The 23,273-nt window shown below is 43.6% G+C and overlaps 1 protein-coding gene across 3 annotated transcripts in view; it reads right to left on the reverse strand.

Moving 5' to 3' along the window:
- Positions 1-23,273, reverse strand: part of DNMBP (dynamin binding protein) — a 180,435-nt gene that overhangs the window by 12,616 nt on the left and 144,546 nt on the right. For 2 of the 3 annotated variants that reach the window (XM_077455478.1, XM_077455480.1), the window contains 9 exons: positions 22,410-22,606; positions 18,551-18,650; positions 17,317-17,464; positions 15,681-15,698; positions 14,037-14,236; positions 11,697-11,827; positions 10,644-10,748; positions 8,199-8,327; positions 184-516 (listed from right to left, as the gene is read on the reverse strand). In XM_077455478.1, the coding sequence (XP_077311604.1) occupies positions 184-516; positions 8,199-8,327; positions 10,644-10,748; positions 11,697-11,827; positions 14,037-14,236; positions 15,681-15,698; positions 17,317-17,464; positions 18,551-18,650; positions 22,410-22,606 (1,361 nt within the window). The remainder of the gene's footprint in view (positions 1-183; positions 517-8,198; positions 8,328-10,643; positions 10,749-11,696; positions 11,828-14,036; positions 14,237-15,680; positions 15,699-17,316; positions 17,465-18,550; positions 18,651-22,409; positions 22,607-23,273) is intronic. The other variant, XM_077455479.1, reaches the window with a different exon arrangement.

Consider the following 23,273-nt stretch of genomic DNA (forward strand, 5'->3'; position numbering starts at 1 on the left):
TGCAGAAGTCACTGGTTGCATTCTGCTTTCTCAGGCAAGGGGAGCGGCTAGGAAGACTGACAACCCTGGAACCTAAAACCTTTAATAAACACATCAGCAATGCCATCCTTCACATTTTTACCCTCAAAAAGGTTCAATTTATTAGCCTGCAACAGGACCCAGCAAATACACAACATAACTTACACCTAGCAGAGGCTTCAGCTCTTCCAAGGCGAGCTTCACAAAGTCGCAGTGAGCGTTGGCATATCCGCGCACACAGCTCGCAAACAGCTCCTTGGCGTAGTTATGGAACTTGGGCAGCTCATCCAAAAGCTGGGCGTTCAGAGCCTCGTAGTTGTTCCTGGCAGACTGAAGCTCATCTAAGGTCCTCTTGTCCTTCAGCTTCTCAGCCTTCTCGGTGCAGTTATGGTAGTCCAGGAGCTTGTCAAACCTTTTCTGCACCAGCTTGTGTGGGCCAGCAAACATTGTGAGGAGTTGGGTGAGAGGAGAGATGACCAACTTCTCCGTTCTTTCTTTCTGTGGAAGAAAAGCGGGATTTACGTCAGTGTATGGACTGAAGAAACGGTAGAAATTTGTGTATATGTGTGCAGAGACCAATGACCAAACATGAATGTGTCTGGATAAATTTTTAAAGCCTGTGTTTTTTTTTTACCTACACTTGTTATTTTTTGGTGAATGAGTAGGGGTATGTGCCCCATAATCATTCACCTGGGGGGGGGGGGGGGGGGGTTGGATCTATGGGCTTCCAGATTCCGATAAGTGGCCACCCTCAACATCCCCACAACCACCCGGCCAGGGTTTTGGAGAAGAAGCCCTTGTCCTCACCAACATGGGGACAAGGTGCTTTGCCAGGGTGCCTCCTCCCCTTCCCCAGCAAAGAACCCCTCCTGTTGAGGATATGTGACCTGGTATGGTTTTGGGGGGCTTCCCCCTCCCCCTTTCCTGGCCTGCTGAGCTACATGCTCAGATAAAAGGTCTGCTATGAATTGGGGGGACCTCAAACCATTCTTTTTTTTTTTTTTGCGTGGGGTCCCACCCAAAATCCATACCAGACCCGAGGGGCTTGGTATGGATTTTTGGTTGTTAGGATGCAGGCAACTGCCAGCTCCTTAACCAGCAGCCCTGAGCTGAACTGTCACATTTAGCATAAGGTGCAAAAACACATGTTAAAGTGGTTCTAAAGGCTTATTTTTTTTTTATCTTCATGCATTCTATGCATGAAGGTAATAAATGTCTGTATCCAGCTCCTATCCCCCCCCCCCCCAAAGACTCCCCTTATACTTACCTGTGCCCCATCGTGATCCAGTGCTGTGCAGGAGAGCAGTGGCTCTGTTTGCTCTGCCCCTCCTCACAGGACAGATCCATAGCGGAGGCAAACCATTGGCTCCCACGCCTGTCAATCAAACCCTGTGATAAGGGAGCAGGGGGTGGGGCTGTGCCCTGCTGTCTGTGTCTATGGACGCTAGCAGCGGGGCTCAGGAGCAAGCCTTCACAAGTGCCCCTTTAGAAAGCGGCTTCCTACCTATATGGGCACTGGATAAAGAGGAGGAGCCAGGAGCGACGGCAGGGGACCTGAGAAGAGGAGAAACAGGGCTGCTCTGTGCAAAACCATTACACAGAGCAGACGAGTGGAAGATGTTTGTTATTTATAAAAAAAAAATAAAAAATAAAAAAAAAGTACCTTTAGAAACACTTTAAATACAGAGAAATAAAAAATGTGCCATGCAGTATTTAAATGTGTGTTTTTTGTTGTGACTTGCATGTTCCTGAGTTAACTACAGTGTGAATTATTTTAATGTGGTATTTAACTCTTGGTGAACTGAGCCCACAGACCCAGCTGTCAAACATTCCCCAGCCCCGCAGCCCTTATATTGAATAATGCACCTTTCACTGGTTTTCAGGTGAATGCTCAGTGTCTGGCACACCCAGACCTTCTCATGAGACTGGAATGTAAACGGATTACCGGCAATAAACCATATGTGGAATTATCTGCACACAGGGTGTAAAGTTCAGGGAAAAGATCACGAGGTTAGCTCCATCTAAGCAGACATTTCTCTGGCTATAAAACATCCAAAATACCCAGACCTGCCCCTTTGTTGTGCTCATTATAGAATGGTGCCCTACTTTCCTGGTGATCCCTCTATAATGAAGAGGCAATAACGGGAGGGGCCAGCTGTCAAAAAGCTTTAAGCTTGTGGGAGGGGCAGAGACACAAACTACTGTGCGTCAGGACAGGTAGTGACAGGTAATCCCTCCAGCGGGGACACAGACAAATACATTTTTAGTAGCATAAAAACTTCCAACTATTGATACTGTTTTTTTATTTATTTATTTTCTTTCATTTCTTTGCCTTCCTGCCCTGTTGACCTTTACTTCCCCTTGAACAAAAAACTGACCCGGTTCCCCAATTCACACATTCGATGTAGACACAGGAATCCTCCTTGCTGTGTCACTGTATTCTGATAGCGGGACTGCCCTTTTGTCTGAATACACTGATCAGTGTTGCAGTCCATTGGCTGAAGGCGCTACTCAGATGGAAATGTTTCAGCATGACCATTCATGAGTTGATCGATCAATTGATTTCTCTTGAACAGGGTCAGCCATAGATGGATAGAAATTTTGCTGAAACAGCCCAATTTCGATCCATGTATAGTCAACTTTACTCACAACATGCTCATATGCTCCCCACACCCCCAGTCCCTACTGCACCTACAATGAGGGAAAAAAGTATTTGACCCCCTGCTGATTCTGTACATTTGCCCACTGACAAAGAAATGATCAGTCTATAATTTTGATGGTTGGTTTATTTTAACAATGAGAGACAGAATAACAAGAAAAATATCCAGAAAAATGCATTTCAAAAAAGTTATAAATTGATTTGCATTTTAAGGAGAGAAATAAGTATTTGATCCTTTTCGCAAAACATGACTTAGTACTTGGTGGAAAAACCCTTGTTGGCAGAGGTCAGACATTTCTTGTAGTTGGCCGCCAGGTTTGCACACATCTCAGAAGGGATTTTGTCCCACTCCTCTTTGCAGATCCTCTCCAAGTCATTATGGTTTTGAGCCTGACATTTGGTAACTCGAACCTTCAGCTCCCTTCACACATTTTCTATGAGATTAAGGTCTGGAGAGTAGGCAAGACCACTCCAGGACATTAATGTGCTTCTTCTTGAGCCACTTCTTTGTTGCCTTGGCCATGTGTTTTGGGTCATTGTCATGCTGGAATACCTATCCAGGACCCATTTCCAACGTCCTGGCTGAGGGAAGGAGGTTCTCACCCAAGATTTGATGGTACGTGGCCCCGTCCATCGTCCCTTTGATGCTGTGAAGTTGTCCTGTCCCCTTAGCAGCAAAAACACCCCCAAAGCATATCGTTTGCACCTCCATGTTTGATGGTGTTCTTGAGGTTATAGGCAGCATTGCTCCTCCTCAAAACATGGCGAGTTGAGTTGAAGCCAAAGAGCGCGATTTTGGTCTCATCTGACCACAACACTCACCCAGTTCTCATCTGAATCATCCAGATGTTCATTAGCAAACTTCAGACAGGTCTGTACATGTGCTTTCTTGAGCAGGGGGACCTTGCAGGAGCTGCAGGATTTCATTCCTTCACGGCTTAGTGTGTTAACAATTTTTTTCAGGTGACTATGGCCCCAGCTGCCTTGAGATCATTGACAAGATTCTTCTGTGTGGTTCTGGGCTGATTCCTCACCGTCCTCCTAAACGTTGAGACTCCACGAGGTGAGATCTTTGAGCCCCAGACGGAGGGAGATGACAATTCTTTTGTGTTTCTTCCATTAGCGAATAATCGCACCAGCTGTTTTCACCCTCGCCCATTCCAGCCTTGTGTAGATCTACAATCTTGTCCCTGACATTAATAGACAGCTCTTTAGTCTTGGCCATGGTGGAGAGATTGGGATCTGATTGATTGCTTCTGTGGATAGGCGTCTTTTATACAGGTAACAAGCTGAGATTAGAAGCACTCCCTTTAGGCTAAGTTCACACTATACTACACAACAGTAGTACGACTTTCATCCTACTTTGCTCTGCGACATCAGTCCTACATTGGTCCTACATCCATCCAACTTTCATGAACAGGATACTACTTTGATCAGATTTTTCAGATAGTTTTGATTGGTCAAAGGACAAGTCGTACTAACACACAATGTCTGGTGCCAAAGTCGGAGGGTTAGGACAAGGATCTGATTTTGATCCTACTCCAGTGATATTCAATGGGCTTAAGTAGGATCAAAGTTGGACCAAAGTAGTACAGGGAGCATTTTCAAAGTTGGACTGACTTGTGTCGGACCAGTTAAGACAGCTCCCATAGGGAAACATTGATTTTCACACGTCATGTGACATGAGCTCCCAATGTCGGAGTGTTTGTCATACCAGTGTGAACCCGGCCTTAATCTCAGCTTGTTACCTCTATAGAAGACACCTGAGAGCCAGAAATCTTGTTCATTTAAGGGATCAAATACTTCTCACTCATTAAAATGAAAGTCAATTTATAACTATTTTGAAATGCAATTTTCTGGATATTTTTGTCGTTATTCTGTCTCTCATTGTTAAAATAAAATTACCATTAAAATTATAGACTGATCATTTCTTGGTCAGTGAGCAAACATACAAAATCAGCAGGGGATCAGATACTTTTCTCCCCCTCATCTTCTGCCACCCATGCCTGCCAGTGTAGCGGTCTATACATTCTAAATTGTCTCTCTTCTGCTGTCCTACTGGTCATGTGCCAGCGCTGACCAATGTTGGCTCACTATAGGGAGCATTTTGATATTACATTTTTCAAATACCTGAACGGTGACCCCAGCAGGCACGGGTGGCGGGAGAGAATCATCCAAGGAGGTAAATGCAACATGACTGGGGATGTGGGTCATGTAGGACTTGTAGTTGTATAACAGCTAGAGTGCCCATCCCTGCATTAAAGGATGCACGGCTCTTACAGCTAAAGGCTTAGCGAGTCATGTTTTGGAAGATACCAGGGTCCAAGGTTATCATTTGCAATACATCAAAGACAAAAACAGCAGAGGACTGCTAAGGAAACCTTAAAAATGTAAATCTATCAACTTCCCATTGACAATTACCCAAGAGGACCTCATAAAATAGGTTTTCTTCATTAGGTACAGTGCCTTGAAAAAGTATTTATACCCCTTGAAATTGTCCACATTTTGTCGGGTTACAACCAAAAACTTACATGTATTTTATTGGGATTTCATGTGATAGACCTGTAAAGGATGTGATTAAGGCCCCTTTCATACTGGGGTGGTGTGGGCGTTGGCGGTAATGCGGCGCTATTTTTAGCGGCGCTTTACCGTCGTCTTAGCAGTGGTATGCGGCCGCTAGCGGGCGGTTTTAACTCCCATTAGCAGCCGAAAAAGGGTAGCAGTGGCGCTTTGCCGGCAGTATAGCCGCGCTGCCCCATTGATTTCAACGGGTAGGAGCAGTGAATACACCGCTCCTAAGATGCGGCTAGCAGGACTTTTTTCACCGTTCTGCCAGCGCACTGCTCCAGTGTGAAAGCCGGAAAAGAGGGCGTTTTTTCAGGCGCTACACAGGTGCTATTTTTAGCGCTGTAGGGCCTGAAAACTGCCCCAGTGTGAAAGGGGCCTTAGGGAATCATGAAACATCTATTCCAATGTATATATGAGTACATGTTTCTTATGCCTGACATATCAGCTTCAGTTTATCAGTTAATCAGCCTTAAGACATGTTCAGATATTTTGCAAACTCACCCTTCCCTAGCTTAGGAACCGGACTGACAGTCAACAGTCAACAAAAAGTTTGCACCTGCTTCTGAGAATACATTCAAAATATAACAACATAACACCAACGGTTTAAAAAAGAAGCAAGAACATGGCCACTTCCTCATGGACGTCCCAGCTAAAGGCCAAAACTTTGTCACATACTTTGTCCTAATGTATTTTTATATTTGTGGTTTGTATGCGCCAGTCTTGTTGACGTATCTCTTAATCTTTAACCACTTCAATACCGGGCACTTAGACACCTTCCTGCCCAAGCCAATTTTCAGCTTTCAGCGCTGTAGCAATTTGAATGACAATTGTGCGGTCATGCTACACTGTACCCAAACTCATTTTTTTTAATCATTTTTTCCCCACAAATAGAACTTTATTTTTGCAACAAATAAAAAAAGACCGAAAATTGTGAAAAAAAACAAGTTTTTCTTTGTTTCTGTTAAAATGTTTTGTAAATAAGTACGTTTTCTTCTTCATTGAAGGGCACTGATATGGCTGCACTGATGGGCACTGACATGGCTGCACTGACGGGCACTGATAAGGCAGCACTGATGAGGTGGCACCAATGCGGTGGCACTGACGAGCACTGAGGATGGGCACTTATAGGTGGCACTGGTATGCGGCACTGATGGGCACACATAGGCGGCACTGATGGGCACTCACAGGCAGCACTGATGGGTACTTATGGATGGCACTGATGGGTACTTATGGGTGGCACTGATGGGTGTCACGGATGGGCAGTGATGGTGGCACTGCTGGACACTGATGGGTGGCATTGCTGATTTAATTTGTTTCATGGTGGTGCCAGTCAGTGCCCACTTGTGTGCACTGATTGGCACAGATTGGGCATTTATTTGTACATGTGGATGGCCATGGGGTACATACCTGACCATCCACACGTTGCCCAGTTCCCTGGTAGTCCAGTGTGGGCATCCGAGGGGGGCTGCGCTGATAAACAAATCAGCGCAGACACCCCCCCCCCCCCCCCCCCCCGTCATGAGAGCGTTGTAATTGTAATCCTTTTTGTTGGAAATTGTAAAGTTAAAAAACAAAAAACAAACAAAGGAAAATGATAAATGGTTTTCAATTTTTTCCTTTTATAAAAGAATGTGAAAAAGTGTGGAATGCAGTGGCGACTGGTGTTTATTTTTTTTTGGGGGGCACTTCACCCAGCCCCTCTCTACGCCTGCCCGGGAACTTACCCCAACTAGGTGGTGGATGACGAGCCAGGCAGCGGGTGACGGCGGCTGGCTGTGGGTCAGGCAGCGGCTCCTTTGCCCTCTCCTAGATCATGGCGGCTTCCTCTGTGCGTCTCTTCTCTCCTTCTGCTAGGCGTCAATAGGCTCGCCTGTCCTTTCGGCCAGATCGAGTGACGGGTCTCAGACCCATTTCCTGATTGGCCGGGAGGAGGATCAGTGTGGCGATAATGAATAGTCATACACTATTGTATCACAGATCAGGGGACCGTATGTATGAATGTGGGGGGAGGGCGGGGCCCATGCGCCCCTAATGCATGGGCCGCCACTGGTGTCATGCATATGTATTCAGCCCCCTTTACTCTGATACCTCTAACTGAAATGTAGTGGAACCAATTGCCTTCCTTCACCTAATTAAATAAATTAAAAACTAACACTGTGCATCACCCTAACACATCATCCCCACCGTGAAACATGGTGGTTGCAGCATCATGTTGTGGAGATGCTTTTCTTCAGCAGGGACAGGGAAGCTGGTCAGAGTTGATGGGAAGATGGATGGAGCCAAATTACAGGGCAATCTTACAAGAAAACCTGTTGGCGTCTGCATAAGACTTGAGACTGGGGCGGAGGTTCACCTTCCAGCAGGCAATGACCCTAAACATACAGCCAGAGCTATAATGGAATGGTTTAGATCAAAGCATATTCATGTGTTAGAATGGCCCAGTCAAAGTCCAGACCTAAATACAATTGAGAATCTGTGGCAAGACTTGAAAATTGCTGTTCACAGACGCTCTTCATCCAATCTGACAGAGCTTGAGCTATTTTGCAAAGAAGAATGGGCAACACTATAACTGTCTAGATGTACAAAGTTGGTAGAGACATCCCCAAAAAGAATTGCAGCTGTAATTGCAGTGCAAGGTGGTTCTACAAAGTATTGACTCAGGAGGGCTGAATACAAATGTACCCCACAATTTTCACATATTCATTTGTAAAAAAAAAAAAATGTTGAAAACCATTTATCATTTTCCTTCCACTTCACAATTATGTGCCACTTTGTGTTGGTCTATCACATAAAATCCCAATAAAATACATTTACATTTTTGGTTGTAACATGGCAAAATGTGGACAATTTCAAGGGGTATGAATCATGCCTTTCTGCCACTTTAGCTACAAATGGTGCTCAGTAGAGTTCTTCTTTAATGCAGTGTATAAATGGTGAAGAAAGGAGCACTCACAAACTCGGTGAAGAGCTTCTCGCTGATCTGACGATGGGCTTTCTGAAACCTCTCCAGGTCACTGGTTCCTTTGTCTGCATACAAATCCCACATACTCATGGCAGCCAGGACTTTCACACAGGCGGATTCCTAGGACACACAAGGAAAATACAGCTCGGGAATGTCCCTGGACAGAACAAGCACTGTGTGCCGCACAGACCCAACACAATGGATGGCTAACCCTTCCCCCATCAGCAAAGGGATGAATTCCACCTAATCGCTCTGTACCGTCAATGTGATGAAAGGCAGAACAAACACTGTACTAGTCTACAATGTTACAAATACTGAAAACATACTCAACTCTGTGCGGCAAAACTAAATCCCCGACACTTCACTTCCAAACAGGATCTAATGTTCAACTTAAAGTATATCTATAGACAAAGCTTTTTTTCATGTTTTTGGATAGAGTATGAAAAGCTCACACCCTCTTTCAGGATTGTATTGCTGTCTGTGTCCCCATTGGAGAGATTATCCCTTAGTGTTTATCTTGAGGACTTATTGCCACCAGGGCAGAAAGCGATGGGAAATCCAAAATGTTCCTGGAAAAGGAAGAGTTGGAAAGTTTTCTAATAGGGTGACAATTAAGGAAGAAGTAAAGTCAGGCTGACTATCAGGCTTTTTATTGCAAAATGGACATGCAAAGTCTCTTCTGCAAAAAGATTCACCTACCTGCCTGCTCACTGTCTTTCTTTGGAATGCAGACTGAGCTGTGCATGCTCAGCGTACACCACTGGTACGGTCTATGTGTTCCAGGACGACTGACCCCTAAGCATGCCGGAGTGGTGGCACCCTGCTTCAGTCAATGAAGATGGTCGAAGACTGGCACACAGGAGAAGATGGCCGGTGAGGGATGAGATTGTAGAAACAAGTTTAATTCCACTTTAACCCCTTGCCACTACCTCCCGTTGGCCCTTTAAGGGCTATAGAATGCCGGGAGGTGGGGCGTGGCTTATGGCCAAATGACCGGCATGATTGGCTGTCATGGCGGTCAAATGATCTGAAAACTTCCAGTAGCTGCTTGCTTGGTTTTCATTAGCCGTCGGACACTGTGCCAGAAGCGCGCATGGTGCGCGCTCTTGGCACAAGCTCTATTGGCACAGCCCTATTGGCACTATTGCATTTTCTCCCTGTGCCTGTGTGCGTTTCCTCCGAGTACTTCGGTTTCCTCCCACACGCCAAAGAAATGCTGGTGGGTTAATTGGCTTCTTTCTAAATTGGCTCTAGTATGTATGAATGTGAGTTAGGGACTGTAAGCTCCTTGAGGGCAGGGACTGATTTGAATGTACAACATGGTGTGTATATATGTAAAGCGCTGCAAAAATTGATGGCGCTATATAAGCACCAGTAATAAATAAAATAAGGGATTTACAGTTCCTGTTGTGTCTCTAGGACAGGAAATTAAGGAAATTATCCCAACAGGATATAGCAAAAAAAAGCCATGGATACACACATACACCAGACTTAGGGCAGCTCACTATATAAAGATGTGCAGAAAATCAGTGCCTCACTGCAGTGTGACACCCAACAGGCGAGTCCATCAAGGCATTTAAAGTACCCCTGTCCTGAGAGCAAGATGTAGGCTACCATTTCTGATCTTGCTTTTAAAAAAATCCTTGTTGCCAGGCAGTCAGATGCCTTGGCTTCTATGATGATTCATGAATCACTAATCAGGAATAAGTATAGAGAAGAGGAATCCCGTCACTTTTCCGACACTTGTGGACTACAGGCTTGTCAGAGTCTGGGACTCGGAAATACAAAAGTCAGAGACAGCCAGGCACCTAACATTTACAATATGAGGTATAAAAAAAAAAAATGCAACCTACATGCATCTTTGCTCAGGTGTAATTTAAAAAGGCTTTCTTTTATTGATCAGGGGCCCTGGTGGCAGATCCCTGCACACCTGACAAGATAACAGGATGGATGGAAAAAACTCAGCACATACAAGAAAGTGGCAGGCATCTGTGCTTGGACTATTTATGGATCTGCACTATGCAGGAACTACATATTTCAGCAAAGCAAGGCACCTGAAAGACCTACATCTCTCCAGAGGGGCTCAGAATCATACTGTGCTTGATGGAGAACTTTAACCAAATCAAGGATGGCTATTTTTCAACCAATTAGGTCTCATCTGACGTCCCTATACCAGGAAAAGGAAGCCTTAGATCTGACTGACTGCTACAAGCAGCACTTACGCTTTTTGTTATTCAGCACATGAGAACATCTATAGATTTATTGGGCCATAAGCCAATAAACAGAGAAGCTCAAAGTGCAACCAAGCGGCTGGCAAACATGTTCAGGAATGCCCCAGATCAACCATCTGAGCTTTACAGGTCACTGTTATATCTGATAAGAGCTGGCTCCCTTTCCCCTACATGTCAGGACAGTTAAAGAGTGAATGGGCCTCACCCTGATATGCTGGAGGTACACAGACAGGTCTCGGATGAAGGACTTGATCAGCCTTTCTTGCATTCTGAAGTTCTTTTCAGTCTCTTCAAAGGCTTCATCTCGGATCTGTCATACATAGACATAAAAGAAGGATTTGTTACAGACACCTTCGCAGGCATACTATCTGCAGAACTACTGGATTCTGTAAGGCAGAGCAGGCAATCGACGTCTGTTGAACAGGGACAGACACGCATTGATCGACATTTGGCTGGTCCCTGCTGAATTGGCAAAATTTTCATCCATCTTTGGCCATCTTTAGTCACATTTAGCTGAACTTAATCACTTTAAAACTTGAAAATGTTTGAAAGCTTATCCAAACCACTTCTTCAGTTTTTGGTTTGGATAAGCTACCCCAAATGTCTTCAACATTACAGACCAAGTCCAGCTGAAGGTGACCAACTACTATTAGATGGATAGAGGAGAACCTTCACAGACCTATTGCAAGATTAATATACAGTACAAGCTTCATATTAACTTATCTTGGATTGCACTAAAGATAGGAAATTAATGCACAGAACAACCGCTTTGCTTACTACAAAGCAACAAAATTAGCTGTGGCCTTTCTGACCAATCAGCTTAGGGATACATTAAGTGGAAGCCATTGTCATTCAATTTTTGTAGTTAAACCAATTCACACTGCCTGATCAAGGGGGCTTTATGACGGGAGAACTGCCACCATTACCATCAAAAATCAGCAGCCTGAAACAAAATGTGTCCAGGTTTGGCCCCGCTGCTGAAGAATGGCTCAGACAAGACTTTCTCTTCATCTTTATCATTTAATTAGATTTTTCATTTGATTAAATTGTGTGTGTTATTTCACAGATACTATGTTGAGAGGCGTACATCAGATATACAATTCAGGAACCATTGCAAATTAACTTGAAATGAGCTATGCTACATAACTGGAGATCTCGTCAATGTCTAAACACTGAATTAGGAGAAGCACTAGGCACTGCAACATACAAGTACAGCACACATGACACACGTGTATAGAGTATGTGAAGACTGATCTACCTGAGGAGCAAAGCCTGTGAGATGCTTCAAGTGACTGCTGACTCTGTTGGATTTCTTGATGATCGAGTGGATATTTAGTTTATAGATCTTGTCTATTATACTGTCTTCATCACCTTTACGGTACTTCACAACTGAAAGAAAGTGTAATCATATATGTTTATCACAATGGTTACTCCTATACTGTACATGTAAAAGTGACAGCAAAACTCATGACTCCATCTAAGTAGCTTCTGTAAATGTATATACTGGAGCTGTAAAGTTATCCAGTCACTCACATTTCATTTTTGCATAATGTCCATATATATATATATATTCCTGCACAAAAATGTTTTAATGAAAAATGTACTCAAAACATCCAAAATATATAGACCATCATCGTAACGTTCCTGATGATCCTACTCAAATGTCCATCTGTGGAAAGATATGATCACGTTCTGAGGAAGGAGCATGCAAGCTCCCGAACACATGCCACCCCTCCCTGCTCCACTCTCGGTGACGTCGCAGCTGTCAGGGGAACGATCGCTTTGCGGACTTGGAGCCCTGGAATCCACCAAAATGGCTGAGCGGCCAGCGGCTTCCACCATCACAAAGGCCCAGACTTGGAATCCAAGAGGCCACACACACACACACGTGATATGCCTACTTACCTACTTTGTTTGTGAGCTGTTCATTTTACTAACAATTATTTTAACTTTTAAGTCATACTACACTCAGATAGCCCTGTTGTGTCTCCCTGCTTAAGCAACAGCCGGGCATCAAGGTACCAAATCAGAAGACAGGGACGGCAACAGGATAAAAGACAAGGTCACCAAGAGCCGGATAGTGGGGTACAGGAACTTATGGCAGAGGCAGTGTCAGGATACAAGCCAAGGTCAGACACAGCCACACAGTGAGGTACCAAGTCAGAAGACAGGGAAAGAGTCAAGATAGAGGCCAAGGTCAGCAACAGACTGGCAGCTTGGTACAAAACCAGAAGACTGATTACATTTTTCATTAAAACATTTTTGTGCAGCAATCCTTTTTTGTCGTTTCCTATAATATAAGCCTTTGGAAGGGCTTGATTGCTTGCACTTGTTACTCTGACCGACGTGCACCTCACCCTTCTGAATTTATATATATATATATATATATATATATATATATATATATATATATATATATATATACATACATACATAGAGATAGCTATATATATATATATATATATATATATATATATATATATATATATATATATATACACACATACATACATAGAGATAGCTATATAGCTATATCCTAATAATCCAATGAATACCAAAAAAACAAGAAACAAAACAAAAATAGATTTTTGAAAGAATGGCTTTTGCTGTATGCATATTCTGGAGATTGCCCATCATTTCCCCGTCTTCCCGTCATTATGACATAAGTGGGGGAGGGAACTCCCTCCAAAAACCCCCCCCCCAAAAAAAAAAAACAGTTTTACTTTCTTTATGTCCGGTTGTAAACAAGGTGTCACTGGGACACGAACAATCAAAGTTGTCAAAAAGAAAAAACCGTATTGGATCGCAAGAAGGGTGAGACTTAGGCCCTATACACACTATTAGATTTTCTGCAGATTTTTGTCTTCAGATTTACCAAAACCATGTAATGCAAGGGCCTGCCTGATTGCATACAAATTGAAACTCTTAAGGTGTGACCTCATATTATATGGTTTTGGTAAATTTGAAGACAAAAATCTGCAGAAAATCTAATAGTGTGTATGGAATCAAAGTCTCCAGATTCCATGCAACTGGCCTACTGAGGCTGGCCATACAAAAACATGCAGGTAGGTTAATTGGCTTCTAGTATATGAATGGGGACCTTGGATTGTGGGCTCCTTGAGGGTAGGGACTGATGTGAGTGTGCAATGTACAGGGATAGGGACAATTGTAGACACTCAGGTTGAACTGGATGGACTGGTGTCTTTATTCAACCTTACTATGCGACTATGTAACATGTTTTAGATTTACCAAAAACCATATAATATGAGGTCAACACTAAACAACACTTTCAATTGTATCCAAATTAGGCAGACCCTTGCACTACATAGTTGAAGGTAAAGCTAAAGAATATTGTACAGAAAATTATTTAATGTATGGCCAGCCTAACTCCTTTACTGCCATCCTCTCCTGTCCATCCTCTTACTCCAACACTTCCACACAAGCCTAAATTTATCTTTCAGCCTCAATAACAGGTTGCATTTCATGACATCACAATGGCTACATTGAATAAAGTATTCATGTCTATAGATGGGACTCATAAGCAAGAGCAAAAAATAAATAAATAAATAGTAACATATGAAGACCTTCCATAACTCACCCAGATCTTTTCTCCTCTTGTACTCGTTAATATTGACGTTAATTTCTTTCACTGCCCGCACAGCGTCTTTAATGGGGTTCTTGTCTGGGTGGGAGTCGGGAGTTGCTCCAACCAGCTCCATGAGAAGCAGAGGATAGCGCATGATCCTCTGCACCGGCTTAATAAGAAAGGAGCCGAGGTTTATGTAATTGGTGCGCCCCCTGTGGAAGGAGGCAAGTGATCCATGAGAATTCAAGATATACATGCAAAAGCAAAAACATATTTTCATGAGATCTTAAAGGAAACCCGTTAAGGAGAAATAAGTGAGCTGCAATTGCTGACATCCTGAGAAAAAAAAATTCTACTTGTTTGGCTGTTAAATTGGTCCTCTGGCTTCAATGTTTTCTAAGCTGCTGACCTATAACCAGGAGGAAGATCAGCCATTCTTACTTCACTTGCTGCATTGCTTGCCCCTACTCAATGAGAAGATACTATAGCCAACAACTGCAGTTGTTGGCCATAGTCATTTTCAACAACTTTCAATTTTTCATTTTCAACAACATTCATAGTAATTTTCAGCAATTTTCAACAACTGCAGTCTATAGTATGTACTTGCATTAGAGACACCATGGGGGAGATTTGTAAAACCCGGAGCACTCAGAATCTGGTGCAGCTGTGCATTGTAACCAGCTTTTAACTTCAGCTTGTTCAAGGGAGCTTGGATAACAAAACCTGGAAGTTGATTGGTTTCTACGCAAAGTTGCACCAGATTTTGAATACTCCAGTTTTAGTAAAGTTGTCCCAAGTAACCCATGCATAATCAAATGTGCCATGTTGTAGGCTCCTGATGACCCTGTACCAGCAATAGCTTATTTATGGGATATGTTTGGCCAACCACCTTAATCGATCAGAAAATGGTGTGACACTTACAGTGGTATAACCATACAGAGGATGGATTACCATCTGACCAGGGGATATCTGCCTAAATCTTATGCTACCCATGGGCATTAGACTCCTGATCCACCTGAACACAACCAGCTCATAAGACACTGGTCTTATGCCTATGGTATCCAACTAGACACGGCCCCAAGATCTGCCAAGAGCTCTCCAATACCCAAGGTAGAGGAAGCCTATTGTAGGACATGGTTCAGCATAAGTAAACATTAGGCAAAGGTGCTTTCCCCATCAGATTCTATAAAAATGGATACAGACCAGAAGCAGCAACTTATTAGAGAAGCACCATTGTAATACAATTAGAGAGCACCTTTTTTAATTCATCAGTACTGACAACATTCTCCTTTCTTCTGGAACATAAATGTATTTCAGAATGTAAAGAATGAAGGCACATGGAGGGTGTCAGGGGCTGCACAAAGTTTTATTAGATTGTTTCATAGGAGTCGAAGATGCATTGGACAAGTGGTGGGGAGCCTACAGATGCCAATCCTCCAGGATTCCCCTTGACTTGGAAGTGTTGGGTTTCCAAATTTTTTAGATTTATCTTTACTATGTAGGATTTCTTTCTCAACAATTTTGGCCACCCTTGAGACTGCATGTGTTTGTTAAAGGGGAACTAAAGTCTAAAATAAACAACTCCCCCCCCCACCAAGAAATTCTCTACAATAATTACTAGAAATCCAACATCTGAGTGAACAGACAAGTACTTACAATTCCTGGTAGAGACTCCTTTGTTATTCAGAAGCACAATGAAAAGAGAACAAAAAAAAAAAAAAAACACAAAAAAAAACAAATTACAACCCAATAAAAACAGAAGCATTTCAGCAAAAAAGAATTCAGCAAAAAGGAAAGAAGAATCAATCAGGCAAAGGATGGGCCATGCTACAACAGATTTATATTAGTTGCTTAAAGCATTTTAGTTACCATGCATGTATACCCCAACAATTAACTTCTATTTGTTTGCTTTTGGTTTATTAAATATACCATGTAAAAAGCATCTTTATATATCTGTTCAATAAGTACAAAAAATATCTGTTGATCTTAGCAGAAATTCAGAGCTGTCCTGTTGTCTAGTGAACACTTCCCATGTCTTTTTGAAAGGCGTGGTTAGCCCTTCCAGTCCTTATCTTGGGACTAAAGAATAATTAGTCTTAAAGCGGTAAAAAAACAAACAAAAAAAACCCTGCAAGGTAAAGGCATAATGTGCTAGTATGCATTGCATACTAGCACATTATGGAAGACTTGCCTTGAATTGAAGCCCTCCAGCAGCACGCTGTCACCACTGCAGAGGCTTCCATCTTCCTTCCGGGTTTGCCAGCTGTGGCCACTTGAATGGCTGAGCCACGATGACATCACTCTTGTGCTCGGGAGTCACAGCCGCAGCACAGAGCTCGGAAGGAACGGTACGGAAATGCTATTGCTTCAGAGTGCATGCGCCGGCTGCTGCTCACTGGAATATCTCCTAAAACTATGCACATTTAGGAGATATTCATTTAACCTACAGGTAAGCTTTATTATAAGCTAACCTGTAGGTAAAAATAAAAATAGTGCATTTACTACCACTTTGAAGTTAGTCAGAAAATTATTTTAGGCTGCAGGTATAAATAACTAATAATGTAAAACATAAAAAAAATGCCTATACTGGATTAAAATCCAGTATTACACGGTCTTACCCTCCTCTGCATGAGCCCAGTTGTTATTTTTTGGCAACGTGTTAAAAAAAAATCAGAGCCACTAGGGGCTGTTCTAGAGACAGCCTAAAGATTTATTGCTGCTCAGGGCTCTGGGCTTCAGCAAAATGGCAGCCGCCAGCAAGAAGAAACAGCAACAATGCTGGAGGAAATGTACAGCATGCACTAATTTTGGTAGCATAATAATTAGTGTAGAATGTAGGTTCCTTACTAAAGAACATTGTTTTTTTTTATGAAGTTGTCATGGGTAAAGTTCCACTTTACTGTGAAGATGGAAGAGTGGGTCTAAGTAATTTGGTAATAAAAAAAAACAGGGCAGGACTGAGACCACCCAGTCCACAAAAAAGCTGTGACAGATCAGTGGACGGCTACATTTCTGGGAGATGAACAGGTATTCTGCTGTACTTGCAGGGCCTTTAAAGGGCTAAACATGGGGGAATGTATATGAAAGGCAGAGATATACTGTATACATTTTTTAAACCAATCTTCCCCGACATAAACTTAAAGAAATATAATAATGAGAGGGTAACATGAAGTTCTGATTGGACGAATATCAATTTGTGTTGTGACAAGGAAATCAACTAAAGTAAGCAGAAGAAGCTCCAAGCCATCAGTGGTGGTAGAAGACCTCTAGAGGGGTAAGGGGGGGATCTTACTTCACAGTCTCCATACACTCCTGGAGGTGTTTCTGGAACTTTTCGTCTTTATCATAGGTTTCCATCAACGCAAGGGTCTCTTCATGATTCTGACAATACTCCTTATATACAGGCTCCAGCTCTGCCCGCTGCTCCAGGAATATCAAACCTGAAGAAAAGGGACATCATTTGTTAAAAGGGGCATCATGGCGACTTAGTGGTTGACCCTGTCACCTTGCACTACTGTTGTCCTGCTCCCACTCTCTGCATGGAGTTTTTATGTTCTTCCTACGTCTGTTCGGGAACCTTGGTGCTTTGGTTTCTTCATCACAAATCAAAACTTACTGGTAAGTTAACCAATCAGCCTTAGGCTGGCCTTACATAGATCAAATTGGCCAAGATTTGAACCATTAATGGGCAGGCTGAATATACCAAGTTGATCGATCAATCAACTTGGGTACAACCAGCCTGCCAGATTCGCTTTTGATTATCACAAGCCAGCTGGTATACCTGCTAGTGATAATCATCGTCTTTTCCCAGCAGGGATGGCTTCCTCTACCCTTCCTTGCCAGGAGAAGACAATGGCCCAGCAGGAGGGATTCCCCTGTCAACAAGGTCTGTGTTGATGGGGGAATCAAGCTAATTTCATTCCTGCAACAGTGGTTTCAGGAAAAACATTTGTCCGGTGTATGGCCGGTGTAGTGTCAAATACTGTCCCCCGTCGGATAGTGTCCGCCCTGTACTGCGCTTGCGCAGTATGGAGGAGAAGAAGACGCCGAAGGTCTCCAAAGATGAACGGCGCCTGCGCCGTGAGTCCAGGTTCAAGCCCCACCATCCAAGTGGACATAGAGTTAGAATAAAAAATAGCTGAGCGCCCGAAGCGCGGCGAGCGAAGCGATCCCGTGAGGGGCCCTGTTACTATGTGCTACCGTATGTCCACTTGGATGGTGGGGCTTGCACCTGGACTCAGTGCGCAGGTGCCGTTCTGAGACTTTCGGAGTCTCCCTCTCCTCCGTACTGCGCAAGTGCTGCGCCTGCACAGTACGGAGTGGACACTATCCGATGACCGGGCAGTTTTTGACAGAACACCGGCCTTAGACCCATCACTAGCCCTAGAAACTCTGCAAGAAAGGCTTTAGTAGACCTTAGGTAAAATCAGAGGAACTTTTGAATGTGTTTTACATTTTTGTGGACAGATTGCTGCTGCAGTCCAGACACTACTAACGACTAGTGAAGATACAAGAGGAGTACTCACCCACTGAGTCACAGTTCTCCAGGGCGCCTAATAAATTCTTGGTAACGTCAATCACTGAATAGATATTTCCAAATAATACCTCAAAATCCACATTTGTCATCTGTCAAATAACAAAAAATTTTCCTTGTAAACAGGTCTATCGGTAATGATATGGGTAAGAAAACAACTAGAAAGCCAGTTATAGTATAATTTTTAAGGTATAACAAAGATTTTAATGGAAGGCTCCAATAAAAAAAACAAAAAAACAATAAAAAAAGAGGATAGCCCATTAAAAAGGTAGTTTCTGCTATAATACGCACCTTCATTCTAGAGCTGCCCCCCTCCCCACAATACTTCTCTCCACCACTAGCTGTCAATCTTCCAAGTTGGATGACAGTCATAATCATTCAACCCACTTACTGAGCCCAGGCTCTCAGATCCACCCACAATTTGTGACTAGACATTAAAAAGAGAAGCAGCACAGTAATGAGTTAATCTCTGTTACTCTGCTTTCTCCTCCTATCAGCATGCTTTTTGTCAGTAGATGAACCGATTGTGCCCCTTTTTCTCCACTGCAAGAGGCTGACATTAAGTCAAATTCAGGTACCTACACTACTTGTATTAAAAAAAATAAAAATAAAATACATTTAATGCTGAAGTCTAATGTACGCGTATCATTTCTTTTGCCACCACCCCCTGATCAACATGCAATGAAAACCTGTCAAATAATTTAGCTGTAAAGAAATACCTTTTTTTAAAGTGGTTGTAAACCCACTTTTTGGACTTCTACCTATAGGTGAGCCTAGAATAAGGCTTGCCTATAGGTAGTGGAAATATCTCCTAAACGTGCTCCGTGTAGGAGAGATTTCACTTGTAGTCCGCCGAAAATTCCAACGGCGCATGCGCGGAGAAGAAACAAAACTAAGCGCAGTTTCTTCCCTAGACTGTGCCGTTAATCGCGGCTCCGGTGCGCATGCGCGGGAGTGACGTCACGCGGCTCTGGCGAATCACAGAGCCTGGAAGGAAGAGGGGCCAGAAGATGGACGCTGCCTACACAGGGGACATCGCTGGATTCTTTTGCAGGTAAGTGGCACATAATGGGCTAGTATGTGATGCATACTAGCCCATTATTCTTTTCATCTGCAGGCTTTGCAGCGAGCAAAAGAGGAAGTAAAACCCATCAGGGTTTACTTCCTCTTTAAAACCCAGTGACCAAATCACTGGGTCTTCATGCAGGTTTTTGCTACACAGCAAGATTAAGTTTGGTGGGAGAGGCCAGCAGGCTCCTGTAAGCATCACAGCACCCTGCCTCAAGCATTAAGTGAAAGAACACATCCCTGGCATCCATTTAGATGTGAATCCCTGTTGGCCACTGGGTGCTGCAGATATTACCTGTGCAATATGCTAATCAGTTTCTTAATTGCACTCACAGAATAATAAAGCCACTGGTCAGCAGATTCCACAGCTACAAATTGACAGCATTCAGCTGTAGATAGGGATGCGCATGTAAATGGATGTTGGGGATGCGTTCTTACATATACTGCTTTTTAGACTGGCTCACCCAGAATCTGGTGCAGTTCTGCATAGTAGCCAGCCAATCAGCTTCCAACTTCAGCTTGTTTAATTACGGTTTGGCAATAAAACCTGGATGCCGATTGGTTTCTATGCAGAGTTGCACAAGATTCTGCACTCTCTAGTCTTAGTAAATCAACCACAGTAATTGACACCAGCTGCTGCAGCTTCAAAGGGTTATATTTTTGGAGATTTCTTTTTTTTTCTTTCTTAAAAATAGCAAACATGTCATACTTAAGGCAGGGCACTGGTAGGACAAACACTCAGACTCTGGGAGCTCATGTCACATGACGTGTGCAAATCAATGTTTCCTAGGAGAGCCGTCTTAACTGGTCCGACACAAATCGGTCCAACTTTGAAAATGCTCTCTGTACTACTTTGGTCCGACTTTGATCCTACTTTAGCCCTCTTTGTAGTCTCTGAAGTTGGATCAAAGTCAGATTGCCTTCTAAACAAAATGTACAAAAAAAGCCAAAAGAACGGCATGGGGTTCCCACTCCAAGAGCAGAGCCCTTCTGTCTGGTATGGATTTTAAAGGGAGACCACACTCTGAAAAAACGGCATGGGGCCCCGCAAAATCCATATAAGACCCTTATCGGAGCATGCAACACCAGCAGGTCAGGAAAAGGGAGGGGACGAGCGAGTGCCTCTCCCCTTCCTGGACCATACAAGGCCACATGCCCTCAACATGCTTTGGGGCAGAGGAGGCCTCTTCCCAACAACCCTGGTAGTGGTTGTCGGGGTATACGGGCGGGGGGCTTATCAGAATTTGTAAACCCCCTTTAACAAGGGGGCCCACAGATTCCGGCCCCTCCTCCCTATGTGAATGAGTCTGAGGTAGACTCATTGTACCCCTTACCCATTCACCTTAAATAAAAGGGGTCAAAAATAAAACAGTACACAGGTTTTTAAAGTAATTTATTAAGGCAGCTCCGGAGTCTCTTCCGATTTTTTTCTTCCCTGTCCAATTCTTCACCGCTGATGTATTCTAGCCCTCTCCAGTTCTTCTCCCTCTGTCCGCTGTGTTCTGCCTCTGCCAGGTCTCCTCCCCTTCTGCTCTTCCTCCAATGTTGACTCAACCGCTCTCTCCCGCTCTAATGCTAGATGCATGGTGTGCCACTATTTATATTGGCATGGGGCGGGGCGATCCGGCGATGTCACATGGAGGCCTCACCCTTTATGATGTCACCACATGGTGCATGATGAGGCGGTGACATCACAATGGGGCGGTGCCTCCGGATGAAGTCACCTGGTGAACCCGTCCCATGCCAATATAAGTAGTGGCACACCACACACCTAGCAATAGAGCGGGAGAGATCGTTAAGTCAAGATCGGAGGAAGAACAGTGGGAGAGGAGACCTGGCTGAGGCAGAAGATAGAGGGAGAAGAACTGGAGAGGGCTAGAAAACATCAGCAGAGAAGAACCGGAGAGAGAAGAAGGCATCAGCAGAGGGAGAAGAGGTAGAGAGGGGATAAGAAATCGGAAGTGACGCCGGAGCTGCCTTAATAAAGTTTTATTTTTTACACTTTTTTTTTTAGGTGAATGGGTAGGGGTACAATGTACTCCATACTCCACATGCCAGGGTTGTCGGGAAGAGGCCCTTGTGCCCATCAACGTGAGGGAAAGAAGCTTTGGGGTGGTGGGCACAGGGCCCCCCTACCCCAAAGCACCCACCCCCCATGTTGAGGGCCTCTGGCCCGGTATGGTCCAGGAAGGGGGGGCTGCTCACTCCTCCCCTCCCTTTTCCTGACCTACCGGGCTGTGTGCTCTGGTATGAATTTTGGGGGGGATTTCTCCTTAAAATCCATGCCAGACTGAATGGTCTGGTATGGTCTTGTCTTGGAGAGGGAACCCATGCATTTTTCTTTTTTAATTTTGCGTGGAGTCTTTCCTAAAAATTCATACCAGACACAAAGTGCCTGGCATTGTCGGGATCAAAGTCGGATCCCCGTTCATTGAAGTCGGACAGATGTCGACAAGGCAGCTGGACAATGAAGGTTTTATACCTTCTTGCATAGAATGCATAAAGGTAAAAAAAACTTCAGCCTTCACAACCACTTTAATGGTGCTTTCATGAATACAGAGATGCAATTTGTGCTGTTTATATCTGCCTGGAGTTCTACTTTAAGCATTCGTAAAATGAAAGACCGACGTGCCAATGAATTCGTGATCAGAATTACACAAAATGGCAAATATGATCAATTATAAAAATTCTCAAACATCTATTGCAACTTATTACATTGAAAAACCTCCAGTTTATGAATGTTCTCCCCACCATCAGGAGATAAGAGTAGTCTACCGCCTTACCTGTGTTGCCTGCAGGGGAATCATGATGTGCTCCACACAGGTCTCCAGGTCTCGCAGATAGTCCCGCTCGGTCTGTAACAGCTCCTCGATGACCTTTGCCCTCTTCTCCAGCATCCTCGTCTCCGAGTTCTCTGTGGCAGACGCAGCAGATGGAGTCTCCTCCAAGGTCTCGTCTTGTGAGGACAACAGAGTCATATCTGTAAAGACGATTTATTGTCTCGTTAGCATTGTGAAATCAACAGACCGGAAACCATCAATATATTTCAAATTGATCCTTTATTTATGGCCCGCTATATTAGGATCACACCGATTACTCTCTCCTTGTAAACAGGTGATCCGCACATTGAAACTACACACAATGAACAATGTTATTTTACAACAATCGACCTAAAAATCACAAATCTAGGCTGAATTTGACAAGTTATATGCATACATTGAGGAAGCACAGCCTATAATCTCCTAACGAGTGACTGAAGAATTAGGGGATAATCTGTGTTAAGACCACCTGCTCTTCATCCTGATCCCCTTGTCCCTCAATAGGGGATATTTATAACAATAACACATAGATAAACTAGCCAGATGCACTACAGATGCTCTTAGGAGATTCATAGACTGCACAGCTAAAACCAAGAAGATCTTGGCGTCTCTGCGATAATCCATAAATAACATCTGTAGCACTGGTCAAAAGGGATGACTGAATGAGGTCTGCATCAGACGATAGACTGTATTGACTAATCTAGGCCCTTTAATTCACCCGTATATTTCTTCAAAGTCATGAAATTGTCTTTAAATGCTGATATGAAATTTACACACAATTTCTTTATCCCAAGTGCCACACTCCAGTTGAGATCTAACTTGTATCAG

Source organism: Lithobates pipiens, unplaced genomic scaffold, assembly GCF_037356315.1.
Source record: "Lithobates pipiens isolate NorthernLeopardFrog02 unplaced genomic scaffold, aLitPip1_a1.2 Scaffold_25, whole genome shotgun sequence".
NCBI classification, from domain to species: Eukaryota; Metazoa; Chordata; class Amphibia; order Anura; family Ranidae; genus Lithobates; species Lithobates pipiens.